Source organism: Nerophis lumbriciformis, linkage group LG06 (assembly GCF_033978685.3).
Source record: "Nerophis lumbriciformis linkage group LG06, RoL_Nlum_v2.1, whole genome shotgun sequence".
Classification (NCBI taxonomy): Eukaryota; Metazoa; Chordata; class Actinopteri; order Syngnathiformes; family Syngnathidae; genus Nerophis; species Nerophis lumbriciformis.
The window spans coordinates 19,356,614-19,378,196 of record NC_084553.2 but is presented as its reverse complement, the minus strand read 5'-3'; the positions used below and the strand labels follow the sequence as shown (position 1 = coordinate 19,378,196).

General features: G+C 38.8%; 1 protein-coding gene across 1 annotated transcript in view; it reads right to left on the bottom strand.

The window, feature by feature from the left end:
• The window catches only part of LOC133608551 (transmembrane channel-like protein 3), a 169,941-nt gene that overhangs the window by 79,164 nt on the left and 69,194 nt on the right, over positions 1-21,583 (bottom strand). The window contains exons 7-10 of the mRNA XM_061963861.2: positions 10,198-10,279; positions 4,635-4,741; positions 1,143-1,241; positions 830-972 (exon numbers count right to left, since the gene is read on the bottom strand). Coding sequence (XP_061819845.2) covers positions 830-972; positions 1,143-1,241; positions 4,635-4,741; positions 10,198-10,279 — 431 coding nt within the window. The remainder of the gene's footprint in view (positions 1-829; positions 973-1,142; positions 1,242-4,634; positions 4,742-10,197; positions 10,280-21,583) is intronic.

Sequence of the window (21,583 nt, the reverse complement as noted above, 5' to 3'; positions counted from 1 at the left end):
GAGCAGTCCTGGGTTCAATCCCAGGCTCGGGATCTTTCTGTGTGGAGTGTGCATGTTCTCCTCGTGACTGTGTGGGTTCCCTCCGGGTAGTCCGGCTTCCTCCCACCTCCAAAGACATGCACCTGGGGATAGGTTGATTGGCAACACTAAATTGGCCCTAGTGTGTGAATGTGAGTGTGAATGTTGTCTGTCTATCTGTGTTGGCCCTGCGATGAGGTGGCGACTTGTCCAGGGTGTACCCCGCCTTCTGCCCGAATGCAGCTGAGATAGGCTCCAGCGACCCCCCGCCACCCCAAAAGGGACAAGCGGTAGAAAATGGATGGATATATATATATATATATATATATAAGAAATACTTTAATTTCAGTGAATTCTAGCTATAAATATACTCCTCCCCCCCCCCCCCCCAATATCCCGAATTCGGAGGTCTCAAGGTTGGCAAGTATGGCGTGCGTGCGTGGGTGCGTGCGTGCGTGCGTGCAGTGGCTGTAAAAAGCTACTTCCTGAAGTGAACTTGCTGGAATTCCAAAGCTGTTCACAACAAATGTAGTGTGCCACATTACTTCATTCGTACCGGTAAGGATGTTGTAACGTACATCAAGTTAATTAATCAGTTAGCAACGCCGTTATTATGTGACACCATTTTTCCGGACACTTTTAGTAAAGATATGTACTTTTTTCATATCTACACACTAACCATCAAAGTCTTTACTTGCATATAAGCGTCATCCGTCTTGGACATACAACAGAGGTTTCACTAGGTTTTGAGAACAGAAGCTTAGCCCCCACCTAACATATTTGCTTAAATGACAAGAAATATCCCACTTACTTTCTTAAGAGAATGATGAAACTGTAGGCAAAGACAGCCATTCCAACCAAGAAGTAGGCAAGGGGCAGCCGGTACCCTGCACTCCCAATTTTCCGTACCCTGCCGTAGTAACCGTAGAATAACACAGAGTACTGGAGGTAACCCTACAGAGGGTACATGACACACATTACAACGGAGATACTTTATATGATAAGTTCAATTAGCCTTGAAGTATAAGGCAGGGACACAGTAAAGCAAAAATATTGAATAGTACAGTTCATACAGTATAGATAATGTGCTATTGATAGAAAAATAAAAAGTGAAAGAGACTTGCCCCAAGAGACCAGATGGTGTCCAGGTCTTGGGCAGAAGCCAGGTGCTCCTTGGGAATAGTTTTACTCCTGGTTGTTCCAAATGGGGCTCCAGCAAGCAGCTAGCTCAAACAAAACATGATATGTTTCTGTTATAATACAGCAAATGTGAAATGCAGGATTAATTGTGGAGTAAAATCAAAACCGTTTATACTGTAGTTTATGGAGAGTGGTAGATAATGAAGATCATAAAGCACTTGTAAGTGCTCACAGATGAAGCTGAACTGAAATGCTGTGCAGGAAATGTGGAATTACAGGACACATGGATGTTTTTGTCTTGATTCTGGAATAGTTTGAATGTGTTGAGAAAAATACTTTTAAAAATACATAATTATAGTTACTTATTCCTATAGAAATCGAAATACTATCAGAACTCCTTAATACATAGAATTAATTACCCGTGAAAGTAATTATTGCATTACTGTTTTTAAAAACCTTCAAATATGTGTCATTTGGCTTTGAGAGATGTTTGATGAGGTTTGAGTACATAATATAGTGTCCGTAATATGTTATATGTGACTGTGAGTGTGTGCCTTTAAAAGTGGTGCCTGTTGAGTTATGGAGATCAATTTGTGTCTTGTTATGAAAACAAAACTATTTTATTTTTACCGAAATACTCATTTTGTTTACAAATTTAAAAAAATGTCCTCAATAAACAATATGCTTTCTTTGCATTATCTTCAGTTTTGACTGTGTTTCTTTAAGGTCTGGTTAAGACTATTTTTTTTGGTTGTAAAGCAACTTTGATCTTGTGGACTCTAAAACATAGGTTAGTAGCCTTTTTACTGGTCACTTTCAATATAGAGTTATTTTATGCTATCACACAAAAATTGGATTTGCAAACAAAAAACGATTAAAAAAAAAAAGGACTTAAAATTTCTTAAAAAAAAGATTAGCAAACAAAACTGTTTTTTAAAACCAAAATACAAATTTTGGGCTCGGGATCTTTCTGTGTGGAGTGTGCATGTTCTCCCTGTGACTGCGTGAGTTCCCTCCGGGTACTCCGGCTTCCTCCCACCTCCAAAAACATGCACCTGTGGATAGGTTGATTGGCAACACTACATTGGCCCTAGTGTGTGAATGTGAGTGTGAATGTTGTCTGTCTATCTGTGTTGGCCCTGCGATGAGGTGGCGACTTGTCCAGGGTGTACGACGCCTTCCAGGACAAGCGGTAGAAAATGGATGGATGGATGGATGATTAATTATTCAAAATTCAACATCAAAACTCGATTTTTTAATTCCAAAGTTTATTTATTCACGTACAATACGTTTGGCCCTAATTCAGCTGCATACATGCTAATTCACATTCGATATGCCATATACATTACCAATTAGCACTAGTGATTTTACATGGCAATATAAAAACCTCCAAATTTGGTAATCAAAACTACAATTAAGATGCAGTTACAATCAAACAGCTGATTTGTAATGGGTACAATACTTACAGTACAAACACTTTGTGGGTGCAGCAAAATACAAGACTGGTACATTAAAATTAATGGCAAAGACTACTTCCTAACTAGGACAACACACTGTAGTCCATACACTACTGCCATATAATGTCTTGGAATTCCAACTGCATGTAAATTCTCCTATGTAACACTTGCAAATGAGACTCAAACCTGTTAGAAAACACGACAACCAGACAGCAGAGTTATATTATCAACTCACTGTTAAATAAAAAAAACAAGGTTTGGTTATCAATCAGTTAACATTTGTTACCACATAAACACACAAAAGTACAGAAAATTGGTAGCGTTGAATACCTGTATCGATTCCCCGTTGCCAGTATCAGTTTGAATGCGCAAGGTAACCTTCCCTAAGCATAATATAACATAACGTTAAATATAAGTTGAAGATGTTTTTGTAGAATACCTTTAAAGATTCATAGAATTCTCTCGTTTTCAGTGCAATATTTACAGGAAAGAGGGAGGAGCACTAAAAACCTGGCAGATCATCCATTACGTTGGATGTTGGATGACATGACTCAATGTGAAGCTGAGAAAAGGACAAAGAGGACATTGAGTTGCAACCAATGGACCATAAAAATTGTGCCACTGGGGAATCACAGATAGGATAACTCTCGATGTCAGCAATCATAAATCTACTGGCATTTACTCCGGCTCTCTTCTGTGCTTCTATGCTATATTTCCAATGAAATATCTACTAATAAAGGCCTGATTAAAAAGAAAGTAACATAGAATTAAATGTGTACTACGAAGTTCCGATTTTACATGAATTAAGCCACCATAATCATGTGTATATTTATATGGTTGTAGCAATAAAACATGCTCTTCAAAATCAATTTCTGTAGTTGTACCTTTAATATGTGTTCTGTACATTCTATGGTACTGACAAAAATAATATATGTACATATTTGATAAACTAATCAAGCAAATATTCATTATATGTCTACCAATTATTGATAATGCCCTCAAGTAATAAACATTTCAAACTACTAATGTCCTTATTGGTTAAGATCCAATATTAATAGTTTCAGCATGTAATCCATGTAGGGACTTTTGTAGGCTGGAACAAATTATTCATGTTTACATTGTTTCTTATGTGGAAATTTGCCTCAACATACGATCTTTTCTTTTTCACAAATCCTGTTCAAGACCCGATGAAGTTCGTAAATTAGGGTTCCACTCTACATTTTCAAAAGTTTGTTTTTCTTTTTAAAATGCATATCACATTTTAAAATGGTGGTGTTTTGGGGCCAAGTACGGATAATGATTATTTAATTTCATTTCAATGGGCAAGGCTGATTAGAGATTAGAGTGTTTTGAGTTACGAGCTCTGTCATAGAACCAATTGAGCTTGTAAGTTGAAGTACCACTGTATGTCCACACCACAGACATGTTGTCCAGACAAATCCAGGTTCCCTGCTTACTTCATCACAACATCCGTTTTTATGCAGTGTTCTTTTGGTGATAAAAGTATTTCGAAAAATGCTGCATTAGGCTATTTTGGCCAACATTTTTCCATTGCCGAAAATATACTGCATCACGAGGAATTATACTTCAATGTTATTGTATTATATTTTCCATTGACTGGTCTGGAAAAGGCAGTCACATGGTCCAGATGCAGATTAAGGTCCAGCATTTAGTGATTGCTGACCGAGAGGCAGTGCGGCTGATTTAGCTCTGTGTGCTTGTATGTGAATCGGTGAATCAGACTTTGACCTGTACCTATAAAGAATCGAATTCGGTACCCATCCTTAGATTTAATAAGATATATCTTCACCCTGTCTTGATGTAGCAACTACAGTAGTCACAGAAAATAATATCACTCTTAATATGTACAATATAGGACAGCTTGCCGCTGTAAACAAATTAAAGGTTTCGTAATAAAAAAATTCAAAAATCAGATTAGCAATATGTGTACCGTTACAGTCCAATGAATGACTCTGTGTGTATTTAGTAGCTAAAATGTGCATAGCGTACAGTGCTGACCTCTGGTAAGACGATGAATGCTCCAGTCATGATGGTGAGGACAATGTTGATCCCAAACAGCCAGCGTAGAAATATGAAGTAGGAGGCCACACCAGATCCAAAATGGCCTCCAGACAAACAGACATCAGATTAAAGTGTAAAACAATACCATACCATACCATCAAAAAATAAGAATTTTAAAAAGTCAAGAAGATAATAGGTCAGTGTTTCCCCTAAGTTTATAGTTTTGGTGCAGTAGGTGGAGGGCATCCAAACTCCAAAATAACCCACACAGTCAAAATAAAGATGTCATTTAATCAATGTCATCGCTCCTCCACACGCTGTACGAAGAAGAGATGATAAATTGTAAACGTGACCAAAGAAGGAAATAACATACGGTCATGTGTATATCATAAATAATATAAGACTAACTTGTTTTTTTTAAAGGAACAACATATAAACATGTTCTGTATGAAAGTTATTTGTGAATTATTTCTGCTGTGATCTGGTGGTATGTATAAAACAACATTTAAATTAGGACTGTCAAAGTGAACCCGTTGGCGCATGTGATTAATGACAAAAAACATTGCATTGATCATGTGTAAACGCAGATTAATCACACAACCTATTCAAGGGAAAAATAGATCAGCACTGTCATCTGAAAATGTCAATTGCACTACACACGCTGAAGGTGCACTCATGGGAATGGGTGGCCACTAACTGCAAGCATGCGCACAATGTTCCAGACGCAAGAAACTACATATTGCAACAAAAAAAAAAAGGTTTAATATTTTTAAAAACAACAAATGTCAATAAAAAAGACACACACTAAAACTTTCAATCAGCCCCTTTAAGTGGAACTGCACATTTTAAAAAATGTTGCCTTTCATTCACAATCATTATGCAAGACATAACGACAAATGGATTTATTTAATGCATTCTAAATATTGAATAAATGTGATCAAAAGTCCGCTTACAATGGAGCTTGTGGGAGTCGCTCTATTCTATCAATAAAAGCTTTTAGAAAATATGTACCGGTAATGTAGTAACGGGCACATTTATATTAACATTTTATATTTATATATTTTGATCATTTTAAGCATATGCGGTACATTCATTTCATAAACGCATCACAACGTTCGCTTTTTTTCCCCACAACATCAGTGATTTCTACTCACTGCAGACTTCATGAGAGCCAACAAACATAATAAAATATCACAAAGTGTTCAATGTCGGCTGTCATTAGAATCTTGTTGTGTTCTCGTTTTAGATGAACAATTACTCATAATCCTCACAAAGAAAAGTGGGGTGGAACCAAACGTATTTTCCTGTCATTCTCGCCATTCCCGGGTCTCAGTTGGCTGTCAAAGTGTACCAACGTTTCGGAATACATCCTCACGCTTCGACTATCCTGGTAAGAGGCATGTATTATGATGTAGAATAATCTTTCATGAGCAAAGGAAGGGAGGAAGGATCTTACCACTCTAAGATGTAAACATTGGCACAAACGCTAGTGATCACGGCACCGCTATAAATAGTTTGTGTGCACTTTTTGGATGTTTTTTATTGGGTTTTATGGGCAGAAAAAAAGACCTCCCATTGGCTTTGCTGTAAGCGGACTGTTTACTTACAAGTTAGAATACTTTTTATTTTTTTTAAAACATAATTTCATAATGATTGTGAACGATGGGGAAAATTACAAAAAAAGTGCTGTTCCCCTTTAAAAATGAACAGGAAGTCGGCCATCTTGGTTTTCGTTTTCCATTTTTCGGCAAAAAAAAGAGGTCGTACTTTAACAAACTCCTATAGGGACTATGACCAAATGAGTCACATTTAAAATTAAAGATACTACACATACAAGCGATGATAAATTGCAAACAAATGTTGCCAACGCCATAAGATGTGGGCGTGGCATGGCGCCAAACATTGATGTGATGGCTCGCCACAAAAGACGAAAGGTTAATAACTCGGCTCCACAAGTTTAGATCCTGATCATAATTAGTACAAATGATGATGAAGACACTTTCAAGTGCTGTGTGGGTCAGTAGTAGGGTTGTCCCGATACCAATTTTTTACCAGTACCAAAATATATTTCGATACTTTGATACTTGCCTAAATAAAGGGGACCACAAAAAAATTGCATTATTAGCTTTATTTTAACAAAAATCTTACGGTACATTAAACATATGTTTCTTATTGCAATCGAAGAACAATTTTGTTCTTAAATAAAATAGTGAAAATACTAGACAACTTTTCTTTTATTAGTAAGCAAGCAAACAAAGGCTCCTAATTTGTCTGCTGAATGCAGTAACATATTGTGTCATTTCTCATTCTATTATTTTGTCAAAATTATGAGGGACAAGCTGTAAAAATTTATTAATAATCTACTTGTTCATTTACTGTTAATATCTGCTTACTTTCTATTACAACATGTACTATCTACACTTCTGTTAAAATGTAATAATCACTCATTCTTTTGTTGTTCGGATGCTTTACATTAGTTTTGGATGATACCACAAATTTGGGTATCGATCCGATACCAAGTAGTTACAGGACCCTTTTATGATCATATTTAAAGTCCTCATGTGTCAAGGGACGTATTTCCTGAATTAATAAACATAATACAAATGTTTTTATAAAGGAAAAAAGATTTTGTGAAGATAAAAATATCGATGTAATATCGACTAGATACGCTCTTGTACTTGATATAATTACAGTGGGTGTCAGGTGTAGATCCACCCATGGCATTTGTTTACATTGACGAGCGCCAGCTTGTTAGCGGTCAGCTATTGTATCCTCCTACGGTGTGTAGTCAAGCATGTTTAGCTATTCCTCGTCCTGCAGGGATGATACTAGTAAGAAACATACTTTATTTGTCGCCATGGAGGCAAGGATTAGTCATTTAGAAGTAGCTAAAACACTGCCGACTGTGGATGTACAGTAGCCGCTAGCTAGCTAGCCATGTTTTAAAGTACCTTTTGCTGAGCGGCACTTCAGTGTTACAGCTTCACCTTTATCTTTAGTTTCAAGCCAAAATGTGTCCATTCTCCTTTTCTGTCCACACACCGTGTCTGCTCGTAAGTACTCAGTGCGTGTGCATGGCCGAAAATGCTGCTCTGCTCGTAAAAAGGGAACCATTATTTTTTTAGAGGCAGTATAGTACCGTTTATGATTCATTACTATTGCAGTACTTAATTAGTACCGGTGTACTGTACAACCCTAGTCAGTATTTATTTGTAGACTTTCGTAGTGAGCGGAGCATGGTGACGAATACTGCTTCATGCCATCTCCATTCAAACTGGTATTACATCGCTATAGATGATCAGACACAGATATTAAACTGATGGGCAATGATAAATTGGGAATAAATATTATCTAAAACATAGGATGTGGGTGTGGCATGGCGCCAAACTTTGATTTGATAGTTCGCCACCAAACACGAAATGTTTGTAACACGGCTACACAATTTCCGATCTTGATCCTAATTGGCAGAAATTATGTTGATGACTGTCAGAAGTGCTAGATGGGTCAGTACTTGTTCATAGCCATTCAAAGTGGGCATAATCTAGCGGGTAAATCTGCCCCACGTCATTTCTAGGGATGTCCGATAATGGCTTTTTGCCGATATCCGATATTCCGATATTGTCCAACTCTTTAATTACCGATACCGATATCAACCGATACCGATATCAACCGATATATACAGTCGTGGAATTAACACATTATTTTGCCTAATTTGGACAACCAGGTATGGTGAAGATAAGGTACTTTAAAAAAAATTAATAAAATAAAATAAGATAAATAAATTAAAAACATTTTCTTGAATAAAAAAGAAAGTAAAACAATATAAAACCAGTTACATAGACACTAGTAATTAATGAAAATTAGTAAAATTAACTGTTAAAGGTTAGTACTATTAGTGGACCAGCAGCACGCACAATCATGTGTGCTTACGGACTGTATCCCTTGCAGACTGTATTGATATATATTGATATATAATGTAGGAACCAGAATATTAATAACAGAATGAAACAACCCTTTTGTGTGAATGAGTGTAAATGGGGGAGGGAGGTTTTTTGGGTTGGTGCACTAATTGTAAGTGTATCTTGTGTTTTTTATGTTGATTTAATAAAAAAATATAATAATAAAAAAACAAAAAAAAAACGATACCGATAATAAAAAAAACGATACCGATAATTTCCGATATTACATTTTAACGATATTATCGGACATCTCTAGTCATTTCCAATAAAACTGAGGCTTTAAGTTCAGGGTGTGGTCATGCTTTATACGTTAATTTCAACACGACCCCTTCCCTGTTGTGGTGAAAAATTATAACAGTCAAAATTTCCTTTCATATGCTCTGATTTTCCCAAATGTTTTGATAGTGGGTTGGAGTGTTGTGTGCGTCACAGCTTTATAACTACTGCGCTGACATCATTACCCCCTTGTGGTGAAAAAGTATATATGTCATAACTTTCTTAAACATGCTCCAATCTTCATGAAATGTTTGATGGTAGGTCAGGGTGTTGGGTGGGACGCAAATGCTTGACGACGTCTGCACCTTTATTTCCCCCTTGTAGTGAAAAACTGTAACAGTAAAAACTTCCTTACACATGCTCCAATCTTCCTGAAATTTTTGATGGTCGGTCGGAGTATTGGGTGCGATGCAACTGCAAAACTGCAGAGGTACCAAAATTGTCCACTTGTTGTGGAAAAATATAAATGTTGGTGGGTCAGGGCATCGGTAAGGACGTGTTCGCAAGCATCATGCATGCCGGCCAACTCAGTGAACCCCACAGTGTGATTATTAATTATTTTTGCATTTTTCTCCTCTTAGTTTGTCGGCGTTTTGATGATAAGCATATATTCTGCATATTGATGAAGACAGATATGCTAAATGGATTACGCTCTTTAATTTGCTCATTTAAGAGACCCAATCCCCTGCGCACAAGCTTAGTAGATAAAAGCTTTGCGTCTGTTAAGTTTATACGTGTTTTAACACGCAAACCTTTACTAGATCAGACTGTTGTTCTTATTATACACCAACTGTTTGATTGTAACGTGCATCTAATTTGTAGTTTTAATTACCACATTTGTGAGTCGCATGTACTCTATATGATATAACCAATGCAAATTAGCATTGAGCTAGCGCATTTTGAAAAAGCGGAGCCTTACCTTTGAGCGCTTTATATCAGGCATGTTTACTCTGTTGACATGGGGGAATTGCAAGTACCTGTTTATGTACCAAGTGCCTGAGCCGATGCCAAGTCTGCAACCGGAAGTGATGTCAAGGTATCAAAATATAGTACAGTTTGATTTTAAGTGACTCGTTACCTGGGAGTACAACGCTATTCGGTCCGTATTTATTAAAGTACCTAATTTGGTGCCCATTTCTAATGAGGAATGCCGTTAAAGGTAGGGGAAACACTGAAGACTGACGCTGAAATGTCGATGACTGTATTGCTCAAATGTTTTCTCAATTGACAAACAAGAGTGGTGTACTTCAAAGAAAGAAAACCTAGAAGGGATGGACTTTATTGAGCTGGTTAGGTATAATCAAAGAGAGAAAAAAAATCCTTACTTTCAATTTTTTTAATCCTCACTTCCCAAGGAATGAAGACAACCACAACGTTGTAGAGTACACGGGACAATTTTTTCAGCAGCTACAGGAAAATAAAAACAAATGCATGTAAATCCTGTAAAAAATGATCGTCATTGCTTCATTTAGTCATGGTTATAAACAGTGGAATTATTTACGACACAAATTTAGCCTGTGCTCTGCTCAGGTATTAGCAAACAGCTGCCTGCATGCCCATACACTGCCATTAATGTTTAGGGCTGTCAAAAATCATGAATGAACTACTTGTGTGTTTAATTATAAAACATTTCACAGTAATCATGTTTAATAACCATGTTATTTGTTTTGACTGTACAGCTTATTACCTTATTTACCCGCGGATTGCTACCCCTGAAAAGTGGCACGGATTGTTATACGGTCAATAAACGCATACATCAGTGCAAAAATGAGTGAGGAGACTCCAGCTGGTGTGCTCAATGACACATTTCACTGCAAAATACAGTGAATATATATATATATATATATATATATATATATATATATATATATATATATATATATATATATATATATATATAAATATATATATATATATATATTATAATAGATATGTATAACATTTAAATAAATTAGCATGTTAAGCTATGCTGCGTTTTATTAAAGCGAAGAGCAAACTGCAAATTAATTATTCATCATCAGACAGCTTGCTTAAAAACAATTTATTCTAATGGGTCCTGAGCAGCCTGAACATGGTACTGTAATTAAACAGAGCAATAACAACAGGTCACAAATCCCCTAATGCTAGCACTTCATTGCACAACAAATCTTCCTTATGCTGCATGCTGTTTTTCTGAAACAAAAACCCAGAGAGAGATTGTGAAGCAATCACATCATTTGAAGCCTCAGCAAAAGTAATCTACATATTTTATAACTGGATCAGATATTTATTGCAGTTAAATAAAAATGACTGGAAATCTGCTTCTGTCAGCAAATATTCAACATTTTCTGTGACATATTTAGATGAACCTGACAGGTAATGGCAATAACATTAAAATGATATGCAGTATATAATATATTATAATATTGTAAGTGTAACTCTGTAGTTTGGATCAGATAGAAAATCTCCTTGTTTGCTTTGGGTAAATAACATGCAAGGATTTAACCCTCTGCTGAGTTTATACCATCTAAAGATATAAACAATAGATCAGTGAATCTTAAACTGTGGTATGTGTACCACTAGTGGTACACAGGCTCCATCTAGTGGTACGCCAAATAATCACTTAATTAAATATTCAAACACAGTGTAACTGTTCAAACTGTGTGTAATGTTACAGTGGCCAAAAATATAAAATATACGTGTTAAATAAAACATCTGCCTTGTTTTTAATGAATACCTAGGCCTACTACTACTACGCTACTGTATTTTAATGTTGGTCTTTATTTAAACAGAGAGACATGTAAAATATATATATATATATATATATATATATATATATATATATATATATATATATATATATATATATATATATATATATATATATATATATATACATATATGTATGTATATATATATATATATATATATATATATATATATATATTATATATATAAATATATATATATATATACCTATATATATATACATATAGAGTTTATAAATTAATTTGTATTAGATTGAGTAAAGTAGTATTTAATTTCAATACAAAGGGTGATTGTTGTAGATAGTGTTGTCGTGAAGCTACTTGTAGTAGTGAGTTGTAGTTTATTTTCGTTCTAGTATTTGTAGTAGTGTACTTATAGTTTGTATTTATAGTTATAATACTTGTAGTGTTGTACTGGCAGTTTCTTGCAGTCGTGGTATTTGTCGTAGTGTATTGTAGTAGTCGTACTTATAGTTGTAGTGCTTGTCGTAGTGCATTTTCAGTTTCTTGTTGTTGTAGTCTTATAGTTGTATACCTTTAGTTTCTTGTAGATGGTCTATTCATAGTAGTATACTGTAGTGTTGTAGTTGTAGTTTCATGTAGTTGTAATACTTGTAGTAGTGTACTTGTAGTGTCTTATAGTTATTGCGCCTGCAGTGTTGTAGTGTACAACATTGTATTTTCTTGTAGTTGTAGTACTTGTCATAGTGCACTTTTAGTTTCTTATTGTAGTCTTAAAGTGGTGTCCTTGTACACGATTCAACAATTTCATTGGTCTGATGTGATGATGCAAAATTTATTGGCAGCGTGTGAAGCTTGTGAACCCAGAAAAATCTATAAATTAGCAGCAGTATGGTTAAAAGCGTGGGAAAAAGTAGTGCCTTATAGTCTGAAAATGATGGCACATTACATGATTCTCGCATTGCTATAATGCTTTCTTTCTTTTTTTTTTTTTTAAATGGCCGCTGTTATGACCAGTTACCCAGATCATGTCTTCAGTTTTGACTTTTCTATTTATTCTTGTGTTTACTTTCTGGTTTATTAAGTGCTGTTCTCCACGCATGCCCTCATTTGGTGATTAGTGTCCCCACCAGCTTTGTCCGCTATTAGCGACAACTTGTATTTGGTGCAGCCTGTCTTAACGACAGTAAGTTTGTGTAGTATGCTAGCTCCTCTTTACTCCCTTTCTTTAGATACAATGACCCAATCCCAGTACACCCCCTCACTCACTACCACTAACCCTTATTCACTACCACTAGCCCTTACCCACTACCACTACACCCTCAAAATGAAGTAAAAAGGGGTAGAGCTTTGTAATCTTCCCTAGGAATTTGGACACCACTTGCTACGTTACTGCACGTAAGTGACTATGCAGTTACGTTTGCACCTAGAGTTGTCCTTACACCAATATTTTGGTATCAAAATGTATATCGTTATGTATTCCAATGCTTTTTGATACTTTTCAAAATAAAGGGGACCACAAAAAATGTCATTATTGGCTTCATTTTAACAGAACATTTATAATAAAACTTATGATTAAACATATGTTTCTTACTGCACCCAAAGAACAATTAAAAAATATTTGAATTCAAATTAAAAGGCGCATTAAACACATGTGCTGTTCTTATTGCTTTCAAAGAACAGTTTACAATTATTTTACATATTAGATAAAGCATGCCATAATCTAGAATTAGGTTAGAATAGAATAGAAAGCTTTATTGACATTGTATCAAATGCTTCATGATTTATGGTTGCCAATTTTGATCTGTGCTTTAAGACAAATAGATTCATTAGTAAATACTGAAAACAATAAAGCTAAAAGAACACATAATACATGTAACAAGTAAAACATACATTGTTGAAGATAAAACATAGATGAAATAGTGGGAATTTGTTACGAACTTCAGTCAATTCACTTGCATTATTTTACATTACGTGGGCGGTTTGGACTGCACTAATCATTTTCAGCCAACCAGCTATTTGCGTGTCTTGTATCTACTGTATATGTCCACCGAGGAAGCTGTTAACTATACTACCTGCCACGCTTTAAACTCCTTGTGCAGGTCTGGATGTTTGTTATTTAAACCTAACCGAAGCAACGGTGGTAATGCTGTATTGACACATTTGGCAAGGCATGTTTATAGCGTCACCTTTATCGGTAGTTTTGAAGCCCAAATACCTTCATATTGCCTTCCACGCACCCTTTTTATTAACCAGCAGAATCGCCGTTTTTTGTCATTATTCCTTTGGAAGCTTTTTCTGATTGTATGCGCTCTGTGTGTGCGTTTTGACACACAAGTGCGCCGTGCCTCAGCTCAGCAACGTCACCGCCGCACCGCAGCATATGAGGATGAAAAATAACTACTGGTGTTTTCCAAAGTCAGTAGTACCTTTTTTAATTCATTAGTACAGTGGTACTTTGTTAATAGCGGTGTACTGTACTGTAATGTATGGGCAGTGAGCGATGCCTGGGGGGCAGGGCGGAAGTTACCAAATAAGGACGAAAAACTACAAGCGACCGTCTCTGCGTTATTGATTTCATATAAAGTACTGGAAGCCAGTTGCTTTTATCTCTCGCAGCATGTCTGATACTGAGTGTAGATATGCTCAAATCGATAAGGAAGCCCTGGCTGTCACATGGGCATGTGAACGACTTCAGACTTACTTTCTAGACCTACACTTTGAAATGCGCACTGACCATAAACCACTGATCAGCCTCCTAAGCTCAAGGGCACTGGACGATGTTCCACCTCGAGTGTTGCGATTCAGACTCTCATACACAATAGTGCACGTGTCGGGGAAAAATCTGATTACAGCAGATGCTCTGTCTAGAGCACCACTCCAAGAGACAACAACAGACCAGGACAGCACACTCCAGAATGAGGTCAGAGCTCAGGTCAATGAGGTGGTGCAGAACTTCCCAGCTTCACCAGAGAAATTGCTGCAATTAAAGAAAGCGCAGGAGGAGGATCCAGTGTGCAAAAAGCTGTCCTTTCTCATTATCGCAGGCTGAGAAAAGAAGAATTTGGCTCGAGAGCTAAAGCCGTACTGGCAGCACAGACATGATCTTTTAATTGTCGATGGTCTTTTAATGAAGGGAAGAGCATACAAGGTGACACCCAAAAAATAATTCATCAAGGTCATCAAGGAATGATAAAATGTCTTGCCAGGACTCATGACGCAGTGTGGTGGCCAGGACTTTCTCAGCAGATGAAAGAGAAGGTAAGCCAGTGTGAAAGCTGTGCAAAAGTACATCTTACCTGAACCCTTGCTTTCTACACCCTTGCCCTCACGACCATGGCAACACCTCGCTGCTGATCTCTTTGAATGGAAGAATGGACAGTTTTTATTAGTTATTGGTTACTATTCAAGATACATCAAGGTTGCTATTATCCCAAGTACGACATCATCAGCTATGGTGTTGAGAATGAAATCAATTTTCAGCTGTCATGGAGTGCCAGACAAACTCATCACTGATAACGGCCCTCAATTTTCCGCCGCAGAGTTCGCTGACTTTGCACAAGACTACAACTTTCAACATGTCACTAGTAGCCCGCGGTATCCCCAGAGCAAAACCGTCACGTCACTGCTACAGAAAAGTGAAGATCCCTTCAAAGCACTCATGGCGTAAAGAGCAAACCCCCTTGCTCATGGGGTATCACCAGCACAGCTCTTGATGGGGCGCAAGATTCAGAAACCTCTTCCTGAGTGCCCGAGCACTCTCACACCAGCGTAGCCAGATTTGGAAGCATTTGAGGCAAAAGACAGAGCACTTAAAATACAGCAGGCCAAGGGATATAACCTACACCATAGAGCACGTGAGAAGCCACCTCTGCAGCTGGGCCAAACAGTTTGGATAAAGAACGGGCCACACCAAGGTGTTGTCTCTCGTTCGGCAGGGACAACACGATCCTACGAGATCCAAACTCCAACAGGCTACATCAGGAGGAACCGATCACATCTGAGAGAGGTTCCATTACCACCTGTCAGGGGCCCGGATTCCCTGGTCCTTACCTGAGTTGTAAGAGCAGTAATGCCTGTCAAGAGTCTGAATTTGTAGCTAGAGTTGTGAGTATAAAACGGAGCAAAATAAATCTCCATACCACAACAGAGAGGAACAGGTAGTCGACTCAGTTAGGTTGTTCACCTGTGTTACCGGTGTAAAAAAAGAATAAATAAAAAAGTAAAGAATAAAGATGAATGTTAATTGTTTCAGTCAGAGAGTTTTGGGGTTAAAACAAGTTTACCTAATGCATACCACTCTTCATATGTTTTATGTGGGGCAAACAATTAGTTAAAGGGGTAAGATGTAATGTATGGGCAGTGAATGATGTCTGCGCGGGATGGGGGGCAGGGTGGAAGTTACCAAATATAGACTCCAAGTGACCGTCTCCGCTTTATTGATTTCATATAAAGTACGTTTGTACAAGCGTACACAACATGTACAACTGTATAGTCCCACCATTACACAACAAACCGGGCAGCAATGGAGTTGATGACTAAGATCGTTTTTTTGTTTTTGTTTTCTATTGATCGTACTTCGGTTGATGAAGAAGCCGCCATCTAAGACTGTTGTGTCTTGTGAATTTTTTGAAGATATGTAACGTTAATATTTTCACATTCACAAGCTTTGAAGTATTAGTATTTTAGTATTGGTATTAAGCATTTTAGCCTAACGTCAGCTAGCATGGCTAACTGGCTCCACCTCGCCTCCAGCCCTGTAGCCAGCTAGACAGCCTGTGTGACCTCCAGCTCGCCTGATGCAGAGGCACCCGTCTGGTGCCCTCACCCCTTATCCTCGTCGGCCAAGAGTTTGGCTGTTCAATAGTTGCTTTCTGCGCTATTGGCAGCAACACCCAGAACCCGTGCGTGGACCTTAGAATAGAATAGAATAGAATATATCTTTATTGTCATTGTACATTGTACAACAAAATTGCAAGCAAACTAATTTAGTACAAATTCATAATGACACATAAGAACATGGTACTCAGATAAATAGATACAAATAATACATAAAATACATAAAATACCAAGCACACAGCTCACATGCACAGTCATTCTTTTTTATGCCATGTGTTCAGTGACACTATTGCTCTCGGGTAAAAAAGTGTTCTTAAATCTGTTTGTCCGGCATTTTATTGTCCTGTATCTCTTGCCCGAGGGCAGCAGTTCAAAAAGTTTATGTCCGGGGTGAGATGGATCCCTTATGATGTTTTGGGCCTTTTTGAGGCACCTGGCACTGTACAGTTCATCTTGGGAGGGGAGAGAGCAGCCAGTGATCTTCATGGCAGTTTTTATGTCCCTCTGAAGTGCGTTTCTCTCTGCCGCTGTGCAGCTGGCATACCGTACACACATGCAGTATGTCAGCACACTCTCTATTGAACAGCGATAGAAAGACTCAAGCAGTTTTTGTGACAGGTGGTTCTTTCTGAGGAGTCTCAGAAAGTAAAGGGTCTGCTGTGCCTTTTTGATGGTCACAGAGGTATTCGCACTCCACGACAGGTCTTCCTCGATCTGGATGATCAGGAACCTGAAGTTAGAGACCATTTCCACATAGTCCCCGTTGATGTACAGTGGTTGGAAGTCCATGATCAGCTCATTCGTCTTGATGGTGTTAAGGACCAGGTTGTTTTCCCTGCACCACCCAGTCAGTCCCTCCACTTCATTTCTGTAGGCAGACTTATCCCTCCCAGAAATGAGTCCCACTACTGTGGTGTCGTCTGCAAATTTAGTAGTGATATTGCTGACATGAGCAGGGGTGTAGTCATGAGTGTAGAGGGTGTAGAGTTGGGGCCTTACCACGCAGCCCTTGGGGGAGCCGATACTGATGGATGCTGAGAGGTGGGAGCCTACTCTCACCCTCTGAGAGCGATTTGTCAGGAAGTCCAGGATCCAGTGGCAGATGGCAAAAGACAGTCCCAGCCCCGTCAGTTTGGGCACCAGTCTGTGGGGGAGGATGGTATTGAACGCAGAGCTAAAATCAACAAAGAGTAGCCTTGCATAGCTCCCCTGCTGCTCGAGGTGGCTCAGAGCAGTGTGGAGGGCTGTTGCGATAGCATCCTCTGTAGATCTGTTGGCCCTGTAAAAGTCCAATGGTGAAAGTCCAATGCAAGTGGCAGATTTGAGGTGATGTACCCCCGAACCAGAGTTTCAAAGCATTTCATAATGATTGGTGTAAGTGCCACTGGACGGTAGTCATTCAAGCTGTTTACTGCAGTTTTTTTTGGCAGTGGGACAATAACAGAGTCTTTTAAACAGGGTGGGACGATGTACTGGGACAAGGACTGGTTGAAAATCCTGGTAAGGACAACAGCCAGCTGGTCTGCACAGGTCTTTAGCACACGTCCAGGTACGCCATCTGGTCCAGTAGCTTTCCTTGGGTTCACCCTCCTTAGTGTGTGCTGCACCTCATGTTCCTCCAACATGAGGACGTTGTCACGGGTTGAGGGTTGTGATGCGACTGCATGTGGTTGCTCCATCTGAAAGCGAGCGAAGAAGATGTTCAGTTCCTCCGCCAGCGAGGCGTCTCCGTCAGCCACAGCGAGGTTGTTGGATTTTTACCCAGTGATGTGCTGCACCCCCTGCCACACCTGCCTTGTGTTGTTGCTGCTAAGGTGTCCCTCTATTCTCTTCTGATATGCCTCTCCTCAGGCTGGCTCTGGCATCACTGTACTGTGCCCCATCACCACACCTAAATGCCTTGTTTCCTTTCCTTCAGCAGGGTCCTGACCTCACCAGTCATCTAGGGCTTTTGGTTTGGATAGACCCGGATGCGCTTCTCGGTCATAGCAATATCCGGGCAGAGCTTGATATAGCTCAGCACAGATAAAGTGTAGTCCTCCTGGTCCTGCTGTTCAAAGATGCCCCAGTTTGTTCTTTCAAAGCAATCCTCAAGCTGCTGATAGGCGCCCTCAGGCCAGATTTGAACAGTCTTTGACTTTCACGGCTTCTAGAGCGCCGTCCCTGCTCAGGTCAGCCTAATCGGCCACGAATGTGGCTTATTCATGGATGCCCTCCGCGTTATCAGCAGCGCTGCCCATGACTCGGGCCTTAAACTCTTTGGCTGCTGAAAATCTGGTGCCACTCGGCCAAAGATGTAGCCAGTGCTGTCAAGACTTGGTCCGGGGTGTGTGCTTTTCCAGGATGCAACGGAAAGTTGGCTCGTGCGATACGGGAATGAAGGTACATGATTTATTATTATCAAAAAAAGGAATAAATGAAAGCGCGCACAGTGGCGGAGAATAAACTATGAAACCAAAAGACTATAGCAAAAAGTACAAACAAAAAAACACGCACAATGGTGGAGAACAAACTATGAAACCAAAAAGACTATAAATATGGAACAAAAACTTACTTGGCTTGGACAAAAATAGTTGCTTGAGGAATTGACATGGAAAGAAGTATCAGGCATGAACAGAGCATAAATGTGTTGAGGTCGTCAGAAAGACAAACTGAAAAACACTGAACTTAAATACTACAGACATGATTAACGAAAACAGGTGCGTGACTCAAGACGTGAAACAGGTGTGTGACGTGACAGGTGAAAACTAATGGGTTGCTATGGTGACAATCAAGAGTGCACAATGAGTCCAAACGTGGAACAGGTGAAACTAATGGGTAATCATGCAAACAAGACAAGGGAGTGAAAAGTCAGAAACTAAACAAAACATGACTTAAAACAAAACATGATTACACAGACATGACAAGTGCATGGATGCCCGCCTGGCGTTCGACTCGCCGCCGTGACTTGTCCCCGGTGGCTTCGGGTACACTTGGCCTGGCGACCCACCGCCAAGTCCTTCCGTGATGTTGGACTTGTTTTTGTTTGGGACGTCTCGAATCCGCCCCTTAAGGGGGTGGGGGGTGCACTGTCATGATCCGTTGCCTAGATCATGTTTTTAGTTTTGAGTTTTGTATTTATTCTTATGTTTACTTTCTGGTTTATTGAGGGCTGTTGTCCACACTTGCCCTCGTTTAATGATTAGTGTCTCCAACAGCTGTTTTTCGTTAATCACGGCCCCTTACAAACCCAATCTTGCCAATCACTTGGCACGGGTGCTTTGTTCGCTATTAACAACAATTTATGTTTGGTGCAGCCTCTCTCAACGACAGTAAGTTTGTGTAGTATGGTAGCTCCTCCTAACTCCCTTTCTTTAGATCAGTGGTTCTTAACCTTGTTGGAGGTACCGAACCCCGCCAGTTGCATATGCGTATTCACCGAACCCTTCTTTAGTGAAAAATAAAATGTTGTTTTTTTCAAATTCAAGAAAAAGTTATATGTTTTTTTACTGGTGCACAAAATTAACCGTGCATGAATATCACCTTGTTCAAAGAACAAAACCAACACAGTGCATGAACTCACAACAAATTACACACTTTACACACATTACCATGAATTGATTAAACAAGTTGAAAAACTTATTCGGGTGTTACCATTTAGTGGTCAATTGTACGGAATATGTACGGTACTGTGTAAACTGTACTGTTTCATATAATGTATTCTCTTCCTTTGCAATCTGCTAGTAAAAGTTTCAATCGATCAATCAAACAACCTGCAAATCAGATGGAAAATTAGAGGGAACATTGTTTGGGGGTATCCATAATACGCTGATAGGGAGACGTTTTTATTTACACGATAAGTCGAATGTGTCTTTACCTCCGTGGCGAAGGCTCCGCCGAACCCCTGAGGCCGACTCACCGAACCCCTAGGGTTCGATCAAACCCAGGTTAAGAACCACTGCTTAGATACTACGTAAAGTTTTTTCTGTAAGTGGCCTTGAGCTTCCCGTGAACGTTCCATGGCGGCACGGTCTCCCATTTTGGATTTTTGCCTCATCTTTGCGGTTTAAAAGTCTCTTACCTGCACACTGCTTCTCCTGCCTGTCTTACCGCATCCACGGCCCCCCTACCATGCAATCCTAGCAAAACAGACTGCTCTACAGGAGCAGTTGAATAATTACCTTTTTTTTGTTTCTGTCACTAACAACCAGAGGTGGGACCAAGTCATTTGGTCTGCAAGTCATAAGTAAGTCTCAAGTCTTTGCCCTCAAGTCCCGAGTCAAGACAGGCAAGTCCCGAGTCAAGTCCAAAGTCATGACTGGAAAGTCTCAATTCAAGTCCCAAGTCCTGCATTTTGGAGTTTCGAGTCCTTTCAAGTCCTTTTAACCACAGACTAATATATACATATAATAAATAAAGCATACATATTGTGTATGCTTTTAAAACACTGTATTTATTTATTAAAACAAGTGCATTTGAAATTGCAGGGAAAAAAATAGTGCTGACATTGCACTTCATAATAGCACTATTAACCAGTCATGTTAAACATTGAACTCATTCCTTTACAGAATAAACACATTTGAAAAAACAAGTGCAACTGTACTTATTTGCACAAAAGTGTTAACATTGTATTTCCATGGCATATTGCATTGTAACTAGTTCCACAGCAGTTTCTATCCTGTTGTTACCTTATCTCATTGATCAAATCTCATACTGTATGTGTTGATGTGTGCGTACACATGAAAAACATAACAAATACATGAACATAACAATGAACAGAGTTGTACTTTTTAGATGTCAGGGCCCTATGCAATATGTACACATATTCTTAATATAGTATACATTTTAACTGACCTTTATTTGACTATGTTTGTCTTTTTGTAGGTGGCTAAAATACGCTGTGCTGCTGACCGCCGTCTAATGTTACGTTACTGTGTGTGATACATTGATTAACGTTACATTACTGTGTGTCATACATTGACTAACGTTACGTTACTGTGTGTGATACATTGACTAACGTAACGTTATGTGTAGGTACCTCATGCAACCCTGCTAAAAAAATCACTTGACAAAAAGTATGAATAAGGTAGCGAACTGCAGTGGACGCAACATATTGCTGTGTTTGCAATGACGTTATAACCATAGACATCTTATAAGTAGACGCAGCAGTGGCTGCTGTGACGCG